This window comes from Balaenoptera musculus, chromosome 13 (genome assembly GCF_009873245.2).
Source record: "Balaenoptera musculus isolate JJ_BM4_2016_0621 chromosome 13, mBalMus1.pri.v3, whole genome shotgun sequence".
NCBI classification, from domain to species: domain Eukaryota; kingdom Metazoa; phylum Chordata; class Mammalia; order Artiodactyla; family Balaenopteridae; genus Balaenoptera; species Balaenoptera musculus.
In genome coordinates this window covers 137,200-157,437 of record NC_045797.1, presented here as the reverse complement: position 1 = coordinate 157,437, position 20,238 = coordinate 137,200, and the positions used below count along the sequence as shown (strand labels likewise).

General features: G+C 44.1%; 2 protein-coding genes across 3 annotated transcripts in view; one reads left to right on the top strand and one right to left on the bottom strand.

Annotated features, from left to right (window-relative positions):
• SEPTIN10 (septin 10) overlaps nt 1-13,299 on the bottom strand; it is a 51,187-nt gene extending 37,888 nt beyond the window's left edge. Inside the window, exon 1 of one of the 2 annotated variants that reach the window (XM_036872427.1) lies at nt 13,177-13,299. In XM_036872427.1, coding sequence (XP_036728322.1) covers nt 13,177-13,203 — 27 coding nt within the window. In that variant the 5' untranslated portion in view covers nt 13,204-13,299. The remainder of the gene's footprint in view (nt 1-13,176) is intronic. The other variant, XM_036872428.1, reaches the window with a different exon arrangement.
• A 131-nt stretch (nt 13,300-13,430) lies between these two features.
• SOWAHC (sosondowah ankyrin repeat domain family member C) lies at nt 13,431-17,926 on the top strand. Its single transcript, XM_036872426.1, has 2 exons — nt 13,431-15,266; nt 17,040-17,926. Exons 1-2 carry the CDS (start codon nt 13,588-13,590, stop codon nt 17,095-17,097), a joined length of 1,737 nt encoding a protein of 578 aa, XP_036728321.1. The 5' UTR covers nt 13,431-13,587; the 3' UTR covers nt 17,098-17,926.
• Nucleotides 17,927-20,238: the final 2,312 nt, after the last annotated feature.

Genomic DNA, 20,238 nt, shown 5'->3' with positions numbered 1-20,238 from the left:
CACCTAATCACCGGACTCTTTAGTCAAGTGTATAATAAATCTAGGGTAATTTTTACAGGCTTATTAAAAACAAATACAGTGGTAGTTCCCATTTCTTTTAAAAAGTGTCCCCTGATTCCATAAGACTTGTACTCTTCCACATTGATACGAGCACTAAAAATCCAGCCCAACTCACTAAGCCAGTCAGGTTAACTTTTCAGACAGAGCATAGTTAATACTATAATAGTTAATACTATACTACTAGTAACAGTTTAGAAGTTATTACCCCATTTTTGTAAGTCAGAAAAAGATAAATCTTCAAAAGGAAGGATAAAGTTGCATATTCTAAGAGTCTATACTGAAATATTGGCAACGGAATATTTTTACGAAGATTAGAAGCAATAATTATGAAAATTAAGAGAAATTATATGTGATATTAACTGGCAAAAAAAGAATATAAGATTTTGTTGACACCATGGTTACAAGTAAAAATTATTTATACATATGAGCAAGCATGTATAGAGTCTGATTCTAAAGGGAGGAGAATAAATATTTCCTTTTCTTCTTGATATCCATTAATATTATCCCTTATGTGAATTTAACAAAGACTAATGTAGAAAAAAGAATATGTCTTCCTCAAATATCTATAAAAATGCATTTATTTAGCAGATATGAATTGAGTGCCTCCTATATTCCAGGAACTGTCCGAGGCCTTGGGGCTGAATAACTTAATAAAATAGAAGAAAAAAAATTAAGTCATTATGGAGCTTCCATTCCAGTTAGGGGAAGAAAGGCAAAAATCGAAGTGAAACACATGCTATGACGTGATAACAGAGAATAATAAATGCAGTAGAGAACAATAAGGCAGCAGAGGGGGATGGGGATAGGAAACGAGGAGGAGGCGTGGGGTCCCGGTCAGGGGCACCGTTCTGAACAGGGTGATTGCAGGGAAGACGGCAGTTCAGCGAATACCGGAAGGAGCACAGGGAGCAGAGCAGGTGAAGGGGCGCCTGGAGGAAGAGCATCCCTGGCAGAGGGAACGGACACCTGCAAAGATGTGGCAGCTGTGTGCGCTCTTGGGTCCCCGGAACAGCAAGCAGGCGAAGCAGCAGAGGGAGGGAGAGGCAGAGTGGTGCCGGACTTCACAGGGTTCCCATGGCGTACTGAAGAATTTGGCTTTGAAGGGCTTTTAGCATAAAGGGACGTGAGTTATCTTTGTAGTAAAAGATTCATTACAGCTACTGTGTTGAGAGGACACTGAAGGATGGCAAGGCAGAAGCAAGGAGACAGGTGCAAGGCTACTTCATTAACCCATGGCAGTCTGTTAGTGGTGGAAGAGGTGAGATGTGAGCACATTCTGGATCCACCTCGACAGCAGAGCCAATGGAACTTGCTGAAGGCTCAGTGTAGAATGTGGAGCGATGCGGAGAACAGTTCCAAAGTTCTGGGCTTGAACGACGGGGAGGAGGGAGCGTCCCTTCCTGGAACTGGGAAGACTGCAGAAGGAGGGGTTAGGGAAGGCGGCTCTCCTTGGAACTGGAGATGCCTGCTGGACACTCGAGTGAAGGTCCTGAGTAGGCAACAGGGTGCTCGAGTGGACAGAGCAGAGATACCCGGACTGGAGGTGACAATTCTGATGTCACCCATACACGGCAAGTCCTCAGCGCTGTGGGACGAGGTGAGTCACCCTGGGAGTGAAGGTGCTTAGAAAAGAGAGGGCTCCCAGAACTGAGCCCTGGGGGGACTCGGACTCTTCAAGTTTGGGGCACTGGGAGCAATCAGTCCAACTGACTGAGAAGGAACAGTCAAAGAGGGTGAAAGAAATCCGGAGAAGTATGGAGTCCTGGAAGAAAGCGTTGGAAGAGAACGAGTACCACTCCCATTCCTTGACTGACCGTGTGCGGCTGCTTTCAGGACACAGTGTACACAAAGACCACATGGCTCGCAAAGCCAAAAATGTTTACTGTTTGACCCGTTAAAGAAAATGTTTACCAACCCTCGACCTAGAAGGATGAGACGGTGAATGAACGAGGAACATGCGGTACAGTCTGTCGGCAGCATCAAGGCCTCTTGAGCCGAGTGGTCACGACACGAAGGAAGACCACTCAGCACGATGCTCCTCCATTGCATTCAGCTGTGAGGACGCAGGAGCGGAGTCCGGCACCGCTTGACTGCAGGCGGCGTGGGTTTGCCGGGGGAGAACGATGAAGCGAGAGAGGCGGCTGAGACGTGCCACGAAGGGACAAGAGGGCATGGAGGATGTGAGGGGAAGGGAAAGGCGGCGGGATGAGAGAACCGTGGGACCGGGAGCACCTGGTGGAGTGAACAGGAAGAGGGGAGGCGTGGTCAGACTGAGATCTCAGGGGTGCCCTTACGGATGACGACAAGGTCAAGGTGCTCCCCACTAGAAGGCGAGGCTAAAGGAGGGTGGCGAGCAGGACACTGAAGGAGAGGAGGCGGGAGGCTGAAATCGGCCGCGATCACACGGGTCACTCGCTAGAGATCCATCAGGCCCTGGGGCAGGAGGCGTTTCAGAGGTGGCTCAACAGAGGCGGTGAGCATACAGTATGCCAGCCCCGTGAGAGTCAAAGCCTGGAACTTTCCAGGATGAGAGCGAATGATGGGGAGTGGCGACCCCCTCCCCTCGGGGCTTTGTGCTGCCAGGTGTCCATGAGCCACAGGAAGCTTCCACACACAGCCCCCCGCCGCCGGTCCCCTCCGCCCTGCGTCCCCCACAGAGGCTCCTCCTCTCCAGTCAAGGAGCTTCTGTCTGAAGAAGGCAAAGATTTCCTAGCTACGATACCAAAAGCATGATCCACAAGAGAAAAATGATAAACTGAACCTAATAAAGTAAAAAACTTCTGCTGTTCAAAACACACTGTTAAGAGAATGAAAAAACAAGACACATACTTGGATAAAAGATTTGTAAATCATTTATCTCATGAAGAACTTATGTCAGAAATATCTATATATTTTTAAAAACCTGTACAACTCAAAAGACAATAACTCAATTTAAAAAAACGGGGAAAAAACTGGAACAGGTGCTTCACCAAAGATATAGGGATGGCAAATAAGCACATAAGAGGCTCAATATCCTTAGTCATTAGACAAATGTAAATTAAAACACAAGGTATCACTACATACCTATCAGAATGACTTTTAAAAAAAACTATCTGGCAAGGATGCAGAACCATCGTTAGTGGGAATGCAAATTTTGGCACAAACATTTTGAGAAACAGTTTGGCAGTTTCTAAGGTTAAAACACACTTACCGGGCTTCCCTGCTGGCGCAGTGGTTAAGAATCCGCCTGCCAATGCAGGGGACACGGGTTCGATCCCTGGTCCAGGAAGATCCCACATGCCACGGAGCAACTAAGCTTGTGCGCCACAACTACTGAGCCTGCACACCTAGAGCCTGCGCTCTGCAACAAGAGAATCCACCACAATGAGAAGCCCGCGCACCGCAATGAAGAGTAGCCCCTGCTCGCCGCAACTAGAGAAAGCCCACGCACAGCAACGAAGACCCAACGCAGCCAAAAAAAAACCAAAAACACACACTTATACTCAGCAATCCTACTCCTAGATATCAACCCCAGTACAATGAAAACTATTATTCAAATAAAAACCTGTATGTGAATGTATGTATGTAGTAACTTTATTAAAAACTGGAAACAGCGCAAATGTTCTTCAACTGGAAAATAGATGAACAAACTAAACTGTGGACCATCCACACAATAGAATAGCACTTGGCAATAGAGGGATATGAGCAACGTGATAGATGAATCTCATAGGCACTGCTCTTAGCTAAAGAAGCCAGCTCAAATGCTATGAGAATCCCATATGCATGACGCTCTGGCAAAGGCAAAGCAATAGGGGCAGAAAAGTGATCAGTGATAGACACTAGGAGGAGGACTGCAAAGAAGCACCAAGGAATGTGCGGTGGAGGATGCTGGAACAGTTCTCTATTTTTCATTGTGGCTCTGGTTACATGACTGTATGTATTCATCAGAACTCATGAAACTTTGTACTAAAAAAGTAAATTTCACTGTGCATGAATTATAGCTTAATAAAAAAGTTAATTCTTAAAGATATAACAAAATTTTTTTAAGTAAAAGTAAGTGATCAATACATGGGAAAGCAGTAGCTAACAAAAACAATATCTGAAGACAAACCAAATGATTTAGATGATACATGTATGATTATTTGTGAGAAGCAATAAAAAAGAAAATATTCAAATATGCAATGAGAATAAAATAGTCTCTCCAATTGTTCAAATTACAATTAAGTATTAGGTTCTTTTGGCTCTCAGAGTCATGTGGAAACTGGAAATTATAATTCTTTTCCACACAACAGAATCTCTGTTACTATATGACAAGCAGCCTATCTTTTCCCAAAACAGAGAGCCCCTAGAAATTGTCTCAATGACCGAGGTCACAAGAGAGAAGGGTTAACATGACATCAGTGTAAATGTATGGCTTAAGAAGGCTGCTGGGACTTCCCTCGTGGCGCAGTGGTTAAGAATCCGCCTGCCGGGCTTCCCTGGTGGCGCAGTGGTTGAGAGTCTGCCTGCCGGTGCAGGGGACACGGGTCCGAGCCCTGGTCCGGGAAGATCCCACATGCCGCGAAGCAACTAAGCCCGTGTGCCACAACTACTGAGCCTGCGCTCTAGAGCCTGCGAGCCACAACTGAGCCTGCGTGCCGCAACTACTGAAGCCCGTGCGCCTAGAGCCTGTGCTCCGCAACAAGAGAAGTCACTGCAATGAGAAGCCCGTGCACCGCAACTAGAGAAACCCCGCGCGCAGCAACGAAGACTCAATGCAACCAAAAATAAATAAATAAAAAATAAAAATAAATTTAAAAAAGAGGGCTGCTGGAGCTAACTGCTTATGGTGGCAAGAGATACAAAGGTCGGGAGCACTAAGCAACTGCCAAAGCCATGTGCCAGGGCCCGGGCCAAAGAGGCACCAGCACAGCAGGAGCAAAACAAGAGACCGTCTGTTAACAAATTTTGAGAGAGTTAACCCTCAACCCCCAAAACGGAGATAACAGTACTCGGCTCATGGAGTCGGGAGGAGAAATGTGATAATGCAAGTCAAGCACTTGCCCCAGTGAATGCATGTTAGCATGGGGAGCACTCAGTTACCCCAGTGGTGTCCCATACAAAAATATACCTTGAATACTTTAGTGTTTGCAAAGATCTTTAGAGATTACCAGACCACTAAAAAAGTAAAGATTCATCTAAAGAAGTTGAAAATAATGGTTAAAGTTTCCTTTAGTTTTTAAAAACTATGCATTAAATTTTAAAGCTATTTTTTTCATGATTGGCGAATACAATTGAAAGGCATCCCGTGATATTTTAAGATTGAGTATATACGCTGAGTCTGAGATGAAGAATCTTCTTCCTGCCTAAAATATTACTTCCCTGCTAATCCATGGCCATCTCTTCCTTTAATACTAAGCTCAATATTGAGTTTTGGCAAAAAGGCCTCACTCTTTATATAAATTTAAAGCTAGTACAAATCACCATCTCACATATAGGTTGTATTTTCCAAAAGTTCATTTTAGTAAGCTTTTTGGATCTAGAATACTGTTTCCATAGAAACAACATTACAGTTAAGGTCCTGAGTAGGTTCACAAATGCCTTATTTAACCCATAATGTACAGACGATTTACAGTCTTAGACTAAGTTTTCAAATCCAGCAGCAGACAAAGTACACCTGTTGCCCTATTCCTAGAAAAACTAACTCTAGATCATGCATTCTCAATGGGGGTATCCCCCCACCACTAAGGTGGTAGAAATTGGTTCTTGGGGGACCAAAAAAAAAAAAAATCAGTGGTTTGTGGACCTCCAAAGCTCAATCAACCCTATCTGAAAAAATTTATTCTTTAGTACTAAATTCCTCTCATTAGGGAAAACTTAATTAATTGGATCAATTAATTTAATAAGACTAATTAAATGTTATTAATGAACTAAATTTGATTTAACTTTCATTTTTCTCCAGAAAGGGCAATAATGAAAAATGGTAATTACTGCTCTAGACAAAGACTGAAACAGGCCACGTTTGCAGCATTTCCCACCTTCCTCCGCAGCCCTCTCCACACTGCCCTGCGCTCCAGTCTCTTCACCCAGGCTGGTCCTAAATCAACTGCCCACCTGTTTTCACTGCTAATCAAACTCCTTTCTCCGTTCCCGAGTTCTCACCAGGGGTTAGGAAAGTGACCTCTGACTAACTTTCCCTAAGCTAGTTATACTTTCACAAGAGGAGACTTGGTGGGGACAACTCAATGCCTTTGTTTCTGAAGCCCTGAGTCACTGCCCTGCAGACTGAGCACACTAGCTACCAATTTGCCGATGAGGACAATTTCCCACTTACACATACAGGACGGCCCCAGTTAACAACTCATCTTAAAACAAAGCTCCTTTATAACAAAGACATCTTTTAATGTTTGAAAATCATTCAAGCAATCCTGGCTTAATTAATAACGCAAAGTAATAGTCCAGTTAAAAAGTATACACTGAACTAAGCGAAAATAACACTGTGCACAACTACATCTGTCCATGAAAACACGAGTACGGACCACTCACAAAACATTTATGGTATCCATCAATATACTCTCTACCTAGCATTTCATTACTTATGGCCTTTTTCTACACATATCAATCACACTGTCTGATGAGAACAAAAGGACTCCTCACTGTCTCCATAAACATGGTCCGAATAGAGGGCAGGATAACCTTGATCCGGTTCTTCAGAGGAGAGTGAAAGGAGACCAGAGAAGATGTCCCACAGTTCTTGAACCTCATCTTTGGTAAGCCCTGTGGTTGTGTGACGCTAGGCTGCCTGAAACTGGCTTGGCGGGGCCGGGGACCCCATCACACCTGGCAAGAACCTGCAGGAACAGCCCGTCCTCCTGGTCCCTCCCCACACACACATCTCAAACAGAAACTGCCTCTTCTCCTTTCCCCCAACCGTAACCCCTTCTTATGCCTCACGATGCATATTTTATTTTTTCAGCATATGTCATAATTTTAATACTTACTTCAGTTGTTTTACTCAGGTCTGACATTCCAGAAAACAACCCTATTCCTCCTGTATAATTTCTACTTCTGGCAATAAGCATTTCTGAAACACATCCTTTGTGAACTAAATGATTACCACGCAGCCTCTACCAAACTGCCATATGCTTACATCTCCATCTGTCAGTTGTCTCAGGCCTAGATGTCAGAGTATTTAGGATTGTTTCAACAGGAAAAGATTCCGGATGGCCTTAAATGGAACACGGCTGAGAGGGTGTATCTTTATCCCTCTCCCCTAACAGAGGTTCCACAGCCTCAGCCCTGCATGTTCATATGGCACAGCTGCCACTTCCGCTTACTTGCGTCTCCAAGCATCTTCCCTTGTAACACAAAGAAATGGGACTGAAATTCTGACACCTAGGTTCATTTTCCTCTGCTTCATTTCTCCCAAAGGCTGCATTTCAAAAATCTGTCACATGCTCTGTTTGACTCTACCTTCCTTTTGTAGTCTCAATACCCGGTTCATTTTTTTAAATTTGCCCCAACAATTTAGTTATTCCATAATTTAAATTTTTCTAGTGTCAGAAAAAGCAGACTGAAAGAAATCTGAAAATTCTAGAATGTAGTCAATCATGGCTCCTGAGAGAATATGGTCACCATGTTTCTCGAAACAGATGCTCCAAACACATGGTCTAAAAGTATCCTGTCCTTGGAAAGACACTTGGCAGTGCTCCAGAAAACCCAGGGCTCAGAGCGTCCCTAAGCTGGTAAAAGTCTAACCACACACCTTCATTTGCCTCTGACAGGGAAAGCCTGCAGATAGCCAAAAGGGAGCCTGTACATCCCTGTGGCATTATTTAAATTAACCAAAACAAATGAGGAAAAAGAGGCCACCAAAACACAGTTCTGGACAACTTTAAGATTAGCACACAAAAGCTCACCTTTGCAATGACTAGTTCTGGAAGGAATCACATAGTGTAAGGAACTTTGAGTTCTATTGTATCTAAACTGCTTCAGCTAGATCCTCAATGAAGAAACCTCCGGACTTTTTGAGAAATACAAAGAAAGGAGTTAATTTCAAATAAGTGTAACTGCCAAATACAAAATTTCAAAGACAGGAAGAACACTCGAACAAAATATGCATATTTACTAAAAGTAATAATAAAAAATTGTAAGCATACTAAATCATGATTGGTTTTAAAGGTATATAAAATGGTAGTTTTTAATCTTGTGGTTTTGTCATTGAGACTGTGAGCTGCTTATTTCTGTGATCTTCAAATCAGTGGTAGACAAATTGTAAAAGGTGTTAAATAAAATTTTAAAATAAAGCATCATCTAAATCAAACTTCCTCCCAGATATGATCAAAAGAAAGTGTAAAAATTATTCTCATTGAAAAAGCCTTGAGAATCAGGTATTTTGTACCAGGAATACTTAAAATCTTAAGCAGAGAAAATTAATTTAGTATGGTTAAAAATAAAGGGCCAGGGACTTCCCTGGTGGTGCAGTGGTTAAGAATCCACTTGTCAATGCAGGGGCACGGGTTTGAGTCCTGGTCCGGGAAGATCCCACATGCCGCGGAGCAACTAAGCCCATGAGCCAGAACTACTGAGCCTGTGCTCTAGAGCCTGCGAGCCACAACTACTGAGCCCGCGCACCTACAGCCCGTGCTCCGCAAGAGAAGTCACCTCAATGAGAAGCCCATGCACTGCAACAAAGAGTAGCCCCTGCTTGCCGCAACTAGAGAAAGCCTGCGCGCAGCAACAAAGACCCAACACAGCCAAAAATAAATAAATAGATAGATAGATAGATAAAATAAAAAATAAAGGGCTAATAAATATTCTTGAGAAGAGTAAGTCTATTCTGTAGTAAACTATAAAAATTTAAAAGACTCTCTTCCTCCTTTCCCACACACCCAAATAAATAAATAAATAATCAATACAAACAGTTACAGTCTGGAACTGTGTTAGGATCAAAATCAGCCTGGAAAAACCTCAAAGGCTTGGAGGAAGGTGGAGCCTCGTTAGAACATAAATGCAGACTAAGAGCTCCTGGCTGCCTATAAGAATTTATAACTGATGTGTGTAACATTCAACAAGAATAAAATGATTCAAGGTGAACATACTTCCCATATAAAAAATATTCAACACCGGTCCTCAAAGATGTATAATCATGGCTATGGAGGATACAAAGAATATTACAGGTTGCTTTTCCTGAAGACAGATCATTTAACTGAGGAGGGGGGGTGCGAAATGCAAGGTTCACTAAAATTTAATTGATGTGAAAAGTTAAGTAACAATACAAAACATAAGTTAGGAGGTATTGCAAGGAAGCACATGACCAGTGGCAAACAAGCAGTACGACAGACTGCCACAGGTTAAAGTGCTCTGGGAAAGCTTCAGAGAAGATGGGACAGGAACTCGGTCTTTCATTATCTTATGATGATTACAGGACCTGGACCAGTGGGAAGGGATGTCTCTCCAAATCAGAAACACTGAGGCGGTAATTAACTCCAGGACATAAAAGAGAAGAATTAAAAGTCACAACTTCAAGGTAGAAAGTAAAACAAATGAAGGAAGCTTCTAAGATACAAAAATTATCCTCACTGAATGATAACTGAAAAAGAAACATAAGAGTTCCAAAGTATAGCATCTGAAACAGGAAATGACAGAGGCAGATTGAAATTGAAGAGATCTGGACACCATTTAAAAGCTTTGGTAAGGATAGTCTGAAGAAGCAGAAAATTATGAGTGTGTTTCTCAAGAGACAGGAAAAGGTAGTCAACGTCATGACAAGATCCACTATCAGAGTCAGCAATAAATAACTATACAGTCAAGATCTCTTGAATCATAAAACTTATGCAATTACTAATGGAGGACATGTGGAGACAGTGGCAGGCACAATATGGCCAAAAGCAGACCTCATCATCACTAGTGTGATTCCTTGAGCATGCACTAAACCTCCCTGAGTCTTTTTAATACAACCTTTGAAGGTCAGTTTCCATTTACAGTTATTACAAAATACTGGCTCTACTCCCTATGTTGTACAACATATCTTTGAGTCTTAATGTCCGCGTCTATGAAAAAAAAAGGTCTGAAAATCTGAAGAATTTCAAGTGAGATTTAACACAGAGCTCTTTAAAAACTAAAGGTAGAATGAAAATGAAAATACAACATACTAAAATCTGTGGAACACAGCTAAAGCCCTGCTGAGAGGGAAATTCATTAACACCATGTGCCTATATTAGAAAGGAGGAAAAGTCTCAAATCAGTGATCTAAGGTCTCCCCTCAAGAACTTAGAAAAAGAAGAGCAAAATAAACCAAAAGCAAGCAAAGGAAATAAAGATAAGATCAGTAATCAGTTTATTGAAAATACAAAGATAATACAGAAAAACCAATGAAACAAATAGTTCTTTGAAAAGATCAATGAAATTGACAAACTTCTAGCAAGACTGACAAAGAAAGGCAGAAGATGCAAATTACCAATATCAGGAATGAAACAGGGACTGTCACTACAGACTGAAGAAATCAAAAGGATTATAAGATAATATTATGAACAACTCTATACGCAGAAATCTGACAACTTGGAAGGAATGGATCACAAAACCACACACCATCACAACTGACCCAATGTGAAATAACATGAATAGCCAGATAACTATTAAGGAATTTAAATTTGTAAGTTTAAAAGTCCCTCTCCGTAAACTAATATATAGACTTAATGTAATATCTATCAAAATCCCAGCAAAATTCCTTGTAGGTAGACAAGACTATTCTAAAATTTATAATGAAAGGCAAAGAAACTAGAATAGCCAAAAAATTTTTTGAAATATAAGAGTAAAGTGAGAAGAATCAGTCGACTCTATTTCAAGACTTATTTATATAGCTACAGAAATCAAGACTGCATGCTAACAGAGACCCCAGAGAGAGATCCACACAAACACGCTCAACTGATTTTTGACAAAAGTGCAAAAGCAATTCAAGAGAGGATAGATAGCCTTTTCAACAAATGCTGGAGCATCCATAAGCCAAAAATGACCCTTGACCTAAGTCTTGTATCTTATACAAAAGTTAACTCAAAATGGGTCATAGGTTTAGATGTAAAACAAACTATAAAACTGTTAGGAAAAAAATAAGAGAAAACCTTTGTTATTCTGAGTTAGGCAATAGATTCTTAGACTTGACACAAAGGTATAATCCATATGACGAAAAACTGATAAAATGGATGTTATCGAAACTTTAAAATATGTTTGCTCTGCACAAGTTTCTTTAAGAGGATGAAAAAAAACCCACAAAAAATGAGAAAAAACATTTGCAAACCACATAGCAAGGACTGGTGTCTAGAATATATATTTTAAAAACCTCTAAAATCAGGAGTAAAAAAAAATCCAATTAGAAAATGGGCAAAAGAAATGAAGAGACATTTCACTGAAGAGAATATACAGATGGCAAACAAGCACATGAAAAGATGTTTAACATCACTAGCCATTAGAAAAATGCAAGTAAAAACCCCAATATATCATTACATACGTATCAGAAGGTCTAAATAAAAAAACAGGAGCACCAAGCGCTGGGGAGGATGTGGAGAAACTGATCTCGCATACATTGCTGATGGGAATGAAAAACGGTGCAGAAACTCTGGGAAACAGTTTGGCAGTTTCTTATGAAACTAAACATGCAACTGTCATGTGAATCAGAGAACTGACGACTTACATCTTCCTCATGTAACATTACTAAAGCAGCTTTATTCATAACAGCCCAACACTGGAAACAACCTAGGTGTCCTTCAAACAAAGTGTGGTATATCCACCCCCTGGAGTACTACTCAGCAATTAAAAGGAACAAACTAATGATACTTGCGACACCTGAATGAACCTCCAGAAGACGCTGCTGAATGAAAAATACCCAATCCCCACAGGTTACACACTGGGCGATCCCATTATATAACAGTCTCGAAATGACAAACTCATAGAAATCACAGACTGCAGTAGTTGCTAGGGGCTAAGGAGGAGGTGGAGTGGAACGGAAGCGGCTGTGGCTACAAAAGGGCAGCGAAGGGCCCTGGGGCGAAGGAGAGCTCTGTCCTCACACAGCAGTGTCAGTGTCCTGGGTGTGCTCTTCACTGTGGTTGGCAGCGTGTTATTATTAAGGAAGACTGGGTAGAGGGTGCTGGGGAATTCTGTTACTTCTCACAGTTGCACAAGAATTTACAATTATCTCAAAAACTTTAATTAAAGGTAAACTTATTGCAAAATAAGCACAGCAACTGACAAGAAATCCACCATCAATTAAATGATTAAACTCTCTCCAGCCCAAGTTTAATTCTGAAGACTGAACTTCACTCTGAACCAAAGAGTTTAAAACACATTTTCCTCACCCACACGTGCACACAAACACAGCAACGGTAACAAGGCAGTCCAGACAGGAAAGCTGAGACCTCCCTAACGACAGGACACAGAGGAAAGAGACCTGGGCTGAATCAGGACAAAAACCCTTCTCCAGGCTCTATCAAACTGGCTGTGTGACTTGGGAACATCACCCAACCCCTCAGGTCCCCACAAGCTAAACTTTTAATCTGGGAGACTGCTTAGACCAGCACTTTTCAAACTTTTTGGTCTCAGGCCCCCGAAGAGCTTTTGTTTACAAGGATTACGACCACTGATATTTATAGTATCAGAAATTAAAACAAAATTTTCAAAAGGCAAGTGGTCCTTCCACAATGTATAGCGTCTGGAAAACTCCACGGCACTCACAAGAGAATGAGAGTGAAAAGGGCAAGGAACAGCTTGGAATGGCCGAGGACACAACTGTGACCATCCCACGGCTTACTCTGAAATGAGATCAGTGCATAAAAGGGACTTGAAAGGTACAGAACACCGAACAAATCAGCCACATCAGTTCTTTTAACGGAAAAGGGCGCCAAGGCGGGAGAAAAAGGATCCAATCCCAAGGAGGTCGATACTGGGTAAAATGGGGGGCTTCTGAAGGCCTGGGAGGCCGAGTCCAGTGGGCCAGCCCGCCACCGGCCCGCTCTCGCGCGTTCGGGACCGTTACAGAAACCGCCCCCGCTTCAGACTCAACTTCGGGGAAGACGGGAAGCCCCGCGAAGCCTCGGCCGCCGGGAGGGGCCGTGGCAGGAGGGCGGGGGTCCCGGGGAGGGGGGCGGGGGATCGTGGACTCACCAGGTGCCGCGCCACCTCGGAAGACATGGTCCGGGCGGGGCTGGGCGGGCGGAGGGCCAGCGAGGCGGCTGCAGCCGGCCGAGTGGCGCGTCCGGCGGCGGAGGGGCGCTGGGGGCGGGACGGGACGGGGCGGGGCGGCGCGGGCGGGAGGGAGAAAGGGAGGAGCGGCGGTGGGGGGTCCGGCGGCCTCAGTGACGTGGAGGGCCGGGCGGGATGGCGCGAGGCGGGGTCCGGTCGGGAAGGGAGGGGAGCTGAGGGGAGGGGTCCCGCGGCCTCAGTGACGTGGGGGGCCGGGCGGGATGGCGCGGGGGGCAGGGGTCCAAGAGGGAGGGGAGGGGAGATGAGAGGAGGGGTCCAGTGGCCTCAGTGAGCTAGGGGGCGGGGCGGGCCGCGCGTCTCCACCGCGCCCAGATGCCGCGCGCGCGAAGCGGGCCTGTCACAGGAGTGCCCAGACCTTTTAGAGAACGACCAGTTAGTGCCGGGGAGAGAATGGAGCACACTCGGGACACGAGGAGAAAGACACGCGGAAAAGCAGCCGCGGCTTTTCTGACAGCCGGGGCGGGGCTGGAGCACAGATTGCGGCCTGAGCGGGCGCCGGAAGTGGGCGGGGTCGGGGCGTGTCCCCTGGCAGGAGCGGCCATTGCGGACCGCTCACGGTCCGGAAGTGGGTGGAGCCAGGGCGGGTTCTCCGGGGAGAGCACTGATTGCGGCCTGCGCGGGGACCGAAAGGGGGCGGTGCGGAGAGGAGCGGGGCCAGCGGGAGCGGTGAGGCGGCCAGTGCGAAGGCCGGAAGTGGGCGTGTCCGCCCGGCGGGGGCGTGTCCGCGGGTGCGGCCGGGGGGCGGTGGGGGCTACTCAGGCCGCTGCGGCGCGCGAGGAGCCTGAGGAGAGGTTGGCCGCGTCGGTCCGGAGCCGGCCAGGTGCGCGGCCGCGCATGGAGGGTCCAGTGGAGTGCGGGGCCCGGGACCAGGCCGAGCTGGAGCAGCCCGTCGGGGGCGCCCTGGGCGGTACGCCCGAGCAGCGCGCCCGCTGCCGCCTCAGGGAGCCGGGGCACTCGGCGGCAGACCCCGCCGACCCCTCCGACCCCGCGGACGGCGCCCCGAGCGCGCCCCCGGGGAGGCGGCCCCGCGGCGGCCCCGCGGAAGAGGGCGCGCGGCCCGAGGTGCCTGGCGATGCGCCGCGGCCCGGCCGCCCCGCGCCCCGGGACGCGGCGGGGGGCTCCCCGCAGCTGCGGCGCGGCCCCGGGGGCGCGGACGGCGCGGCGGCAGAGGAGGAGGGCGCGGGCGCGCTGACGCTGGACCCGCTGGAGCACGCGTGGATGCTGTCGGCCGCCGACGGCCGCTGGGACAGCCTAGAGGGGCTGCTGGCCTGCGAGCCCGGCCTGCTGGCCAAGCGCGACTTCATCACCGGCTTCACCTGCCTGCACTGGGCGGCCAAGCACGGCCGGCAGGAGCTGCTGGCACTGCTGGTGCGCTTCGCGGGCCAGCACCGGCTGCCGGTGAACATCAACGCGCGCACAAGCGGCGGCTACACCGCGCTGCACCTGGCGGCCATGCACGGGCACGTGGAGGTGGTGAAGCTGCTGGTCGGGGCCTACGACGCGGACGTGGACGTGCGCGACTACAGCGGCAAGAAGCCCTCGCAGTACCTGAGCCCGAGCACCGCCGAGGAGATCCGGACCCTGGTGGGCGCTCTGGACGAGGACGAAGCCGAGAGCGCGGCGGGCAGCGGGGGAGGGCGCTGGAGGCTCTCGAGGGTGCTGCCCTCGACCCTCATCTCCGGCAGGCTCTCGCACGCTCTGGAGGACGGCGGGGACCACCACCACCATCACCATCACCATCACCATCACCTGGCCGAGGGATTGGCTGCGGGCAAAGCGAAGGAGCCGGGTCGCAAAGCCTCGGGCAGCTCTAGTGGGCGGATGAAACCCAGACTCAACAAAATCCGCTTCCGAACCCAGATCATCCACACCACACCCTCTTTCAGAGACCCGGAGCAGCCCCTGGAGGAGGGGGAGGACGAAGAGGAGGACCGGTCTTTTAAAGGCCACTCATCCTCATTCAAATTGAGACCCAAGTCCAATGTATTCGGGTAAAAATGATTTCTTTTAGAACGTTCTAAGACTTGTTTGTCGTCTTAGGAATAGGGTACTAGGTGTAGACAAGGAAGTGAGACCAGAAAAGACTTAAGCTAAATGCTGCATTCTTACTTCGGGGGGTTGGAAAGGATGGGGAGGAATTCTCCTTAGCAGTATGGCTGCAGTGGATTTCCAAGCGATTCCTCAAACCTTGACCTAGGCCTCTTTTCTCCCTGCCACCCTTCTGCGCTGGAGTCCCTGTTTCTAGGGACTGAAAGTGTATCTAAATCAGGTGCTGAGTTGATGATTGAGGGTCCCTTTGATTGAAACATTGCCGGATACCATGCAGAGTAAGGAGCATTGCACATTCGTATCTGTTTTTAATAGTGGCGACTCTTCCAAGAGCAACAGGAAATGCAAATTGTAATGAAGCTGGTAGTGTTTGTGTGAACAAACCGACATACTACCCTGTGTTTTTACTAATTGCATTTGTTTTTTAAGATGCTACTGAAGGTCAGGTCAGAGTTGAAATGCACAAATACTAATTAGAGAATAATGTGAATACAATTGGGAATCTCTTGGTACCCTACTTGTAAGTAGTGTTCACCTCTTTTCAAAAGCAATTTCAGCTTTGGTCACTGAACTAAAGAAATAGGCAGCATTCACTTTTGAGTTAATCTGTTGTGTGGTTTCCTCTTAATTATCTCTAATACCACTGCACTTAGTATTAAGGTACATTATTAATAACTACACAAATTTTTATTTAAAGAAAACACTTTTAACAACCTATGGTACTTTTAAGTAAATATTGCCTCTGGTTCTGATTCTCACTAACTTGTTTTGCTTTTCCAAAAGTCTGAATTTGTCGGAGTTTTTATTCTGGGGGTCATTTAACCGTTGGTTCTACTTGGCATGACCCTATTTGGCAGTGCTTAGAGTTGAATTGCCTACAGAAACTATTTCTGGTTTAGATTATTAACAAAAATTGACATAAATGTTAGTGAACTGATGCTTCTGTGAAGTAATTATTAAATGAACTTAATGATTCTCACATAAGGTACACTTTTTATTTTACTAATGAAATACATTCATAGTCTCAATACTTTGTAGCAATGTTTTACAAATGTTTAAATTACTCAATCTTTTCAATTTTCCAGTGTTTCCTTGAATCTATTAGAGACATGGAGTGAAGTTATTGGAAAGCTGGCTAGTAAATCTACCCAGTTAAAAATAGCACTTTATAAAAGGGAAAAGAAAATAGATGGGACTATTTCTATATTTAAATGCTGCTGGCTATTGAATCCCTTCACATATAAGTGAAAAAATATCGGTCATTAAAATTAAAGACTTGTTTAACTGTGGTTCTTAACTATATTTCGTTCAGATATGTTAGGGTGAGTGTCTTTATAATTATTGTTCAGTTTAACTCACAGGCATATTAAATTCACTTGTAACAAGATTCAAAACGACTTGTGGGAGACTAATTCCAAAACGTCCTTCTCCCTTGGTCTTTTTGGTCTCATAGTTGCTGAAATATAAGTATTGCAGCCTGTAGTGATGACAGAGTGAGTTAACAGATTGCAGAGTGAATGAACCAATACATGAATTGCACAGAACTGCAGTGTTTAGAGAGTTCTTAGATCTTTAATTTCCAAAGTTGTAGAAATTTGTAACAAGTTGGTCACACCTCTCTAGACAGCAATTGATTTCGTTTAAAGACTAACGAAAAACATTCACATAAAATATATAAACTATTGTCCATTTGTGTGCCTTTACTTTTGTTTTAGGATTATGGAAGTGGGATATGTACATTTGAGAAGCACTTTTATCCATACATGTGGGTGAAAATCTAATTTTGTATAAATCAAAATTAGGTTCCTTGAAGGTGAAAAGCAGTCATTTGTTCCGGATGATACACACATTGCCTGTATCTAGTGCGGGGTAAGTTGTAACTTCTCACTGAATCTTCGGTTTCAAGGACGTGTGAAGCCAAAGTGAACCATAAAAACACTGCGGAACCACCTCCCCGTTCCACTGAACAGTCAGTGTTAATCTCTCAAATGTGTATGTTAGTGCCTAATTGCACAGAATCTATAATTTGCTAGATCTTTAGGGATTGAGTCAATACTTAACATGCTTTTCACATTAAAGAATTCAACTTTTCAGATAAAATATACTTTAAAATTTCAAAAATCATTCCTGGGGGAACTTCTAGCATTCCTTGTCATGATGTACTTGTGTGCAGTAAGTGCAGCATTTTCAGCTGCTTAACTCTGTTCCTCTTATTTTTTCAATTTCTAAATTGAGATTATAAAAAGCAAGTGATTTGTGTAATTTGATGTTTGTGGAGTTGTGCCTACCATTAATGGAAATATGCACGCCAGTTACTCAGAGGTCGTTGATGTGAAACTGTGGTTAGAAAATCCAGGTGTGTCGGTGTGTTTCTTACAGGTGCACTGGACACTAGTGAATTTGTCACAGCTCTCTTCACTTTTATGGTGTATAAAGTGCAGCTAGCATATAAAACTTGAAAATATGTCACTAGTCTATTCATGCCTGAAATCTTGGAGTCCAGGATGCCTTGTCTCTTACTTTTCAAATAAATGAAACTTTGGGAGTTTAGAATGTAAAACTTGTAAAGTTTGTTTTGTCAAAATAAAACGTTCACACTAGATTTTTCCTCTAAATTGTCTAAATCACTATAGTCCTTTATATTTTTACCTGTCTGGGGTTTTACATTTCGCACAATGCTTTTTGAAGTTTGCATCTATTTGATCCTTTTTCTATCCCTTAAATCACTGGCCGTGTATCCTTAATTTACAGATAAGGGAATGAAGGTTGATGCTGTTCAGGGTCACAAAGTCAATGGCAGTAAGATCTCAAGACTTGGTGCTTTTCCACAACATTATCTTTTCTGCACTTTGAATTGCCAAATTTTGGCAAAGGTGCTGCAGTTGGGCACCAGCGGTGGAGGAATCAGCTTGGGGAGAGGGTAGTAACTCTACCACTACCTTAAAAAAAAAAATTGCAAATGAAGGGACCAACAAGGGATTAATCTCCAAAATGTGCAAACAACTCATAGAGCTCAATATCAAAAAAAAAAAAACCAATCAAAAAATAGGTGGAAGATCTAAATAGACATTTCTCCAAAGAAGACATACAGTTGGCCAAAAAGCATATGAAAAGATGCTCAACATCACGAATTATTAGAGAAATGCAAATCAAAACTACAATGAGGTATCACCTCACACCAGGAAGAATGGCCATCATCAAAAAATCTACAAACAAATAAATGCTGGAGAGGGTGTGGAGGAAAGGGAACCCTCTTACACTGTTGGTGGGAAGGTAAATTGGTGCAGCCACTATGGAGAACAGTATGGAGGTTCCTTAAAAAACTAAAATAGAATTACCATATGACCCAGCAATCCCACTCCTGGGCATATATCTGGAGAAAAGTGTAATTTGAAAAGATACATGCACCCCAATGTTCATTACAGCACTATTTACAATAGCCAGGACATGGAGGCAACCAAAATGTCCATCAACAGAGGAATGGTTAAAGAAGATGTGGTACATACATACAATGGAATATTACTCAGCCATAAAAAAAAGAATGAAATAATGCCACTTGCAACAACATAGATGGACCTAGAGATTGTCATACTGAGTGAAGTAAGTCAGATAGAGAAAGACATATATCATATGGTATCCCTTGTATGTGGAATCTAAAAAGAGGGGTACAAATGAACTTATTTACAAAACAGAAATAGAGTCACAGATGTAGAAAACAAACATGGTTACCAAGGGGGAAAGGGGGGGGATAAATTGGGAGATTGGAATTGACATATACACACTACTATATATAAAATAGATAACTAATAAGAACCTACTGTATAGCACAGGGAACTCTATTCAGTACTCTGTAATGACCTGTATGGGAAAAGAATCTAAAAAGAACGGATGTATATACGAGTGTAACTGATTCACTTTGCTGTAAAGCAGAAACTAACACAACATTGTAAATCAACTATACTCCAATCAAAATTAATTTAAAAAAATTTTAAAAACCCATGGCTCAAGCACACACCAGCTACCAGAAACCCTCCCTTCCCAGACTGGAGCTTAAGGAAGATGGGAATGACTTTTTCCATTTTCTTTAATATCCATCAAGCATTGGACATTAATGAATTTATTTCCTCATCAAGGTTGCCTTTGATCTTTGTTTTAACCAAGTTCAGCAGGTGGCAGAGGGACTTGTGAATCTTTGCTGTAACTGTCCGCCATTGGTCCCTCTCAGGAAGATCCTGCTATGATTGCTGCTGGGGCTTTTTGTTGTTGCTGTTAATTTATGACAGCTTATAAAACAAAATAAGTCTAGTTTCTGCTTCTAGAATGACTTCTTTCCTTAGAAGTACGTATCTTAAAAGGATTCACTGAGGAGTCCCCATGAAGATATCTTTGTGATTTTTCCTAGTGAAAGAGTATTTTTTGTTTTGCTAAATACATGGTATTATTTAGAGTTTCTTGTAAATCAATCCTAAAAGTACTTGGGAATTTGCTGCAAACCAGTGTTCCTTCAATGATGAGTCCAATAGTTACTATTAGAGGGCTGGGAGGTGACCCTTCGTGAACCTGTTTTTCAAGATATAGCAGCAGAGTTGTTTGCAACACTATCAGATTTTTTTTTTCTGAAGAATACTGCTTTCATGTTACCAAACTTTTTTCTCCTCAATCTTCTCTTCAAAGGTCAGTTTTGTCTCAGGAAGTGACTTCCCCATTCAGCTGATAAAGTGTCTGCTTTTCCATATTTATTGGGGAATGAATGACAAGTGTCCCCACAGGCACAATGCCTGGCATGTCGAAGGTACACAATAAGTGTTTTGTTTTAATGGAAAACTCTAAGGAAATTTTTCATAATGTTGCATCACATGGATAATGTCAACAATATGCCTTCATTCCAACTGAATAAAGGTAAGAATTTTTCCT

What these genes read in the sequence shown, in the direction of transcription:
- SOWAHC (XM_036872426.1), top strand. Translation starts at nt 13,588, where the DNA reads ATGCCGCGCGCGCGAAGCGGGCCTGTCACAGGAGTGCCCAGACCTTTT. An exon ending in CCCAAGTCCAATGTATTCGG is followed by an intron (nt 15,267 to 17,039) that starts GTAAAAATGATT and finishes CTTTTGTTTTAG; the next exon opens with GATTATGGAAGTGGGATATG.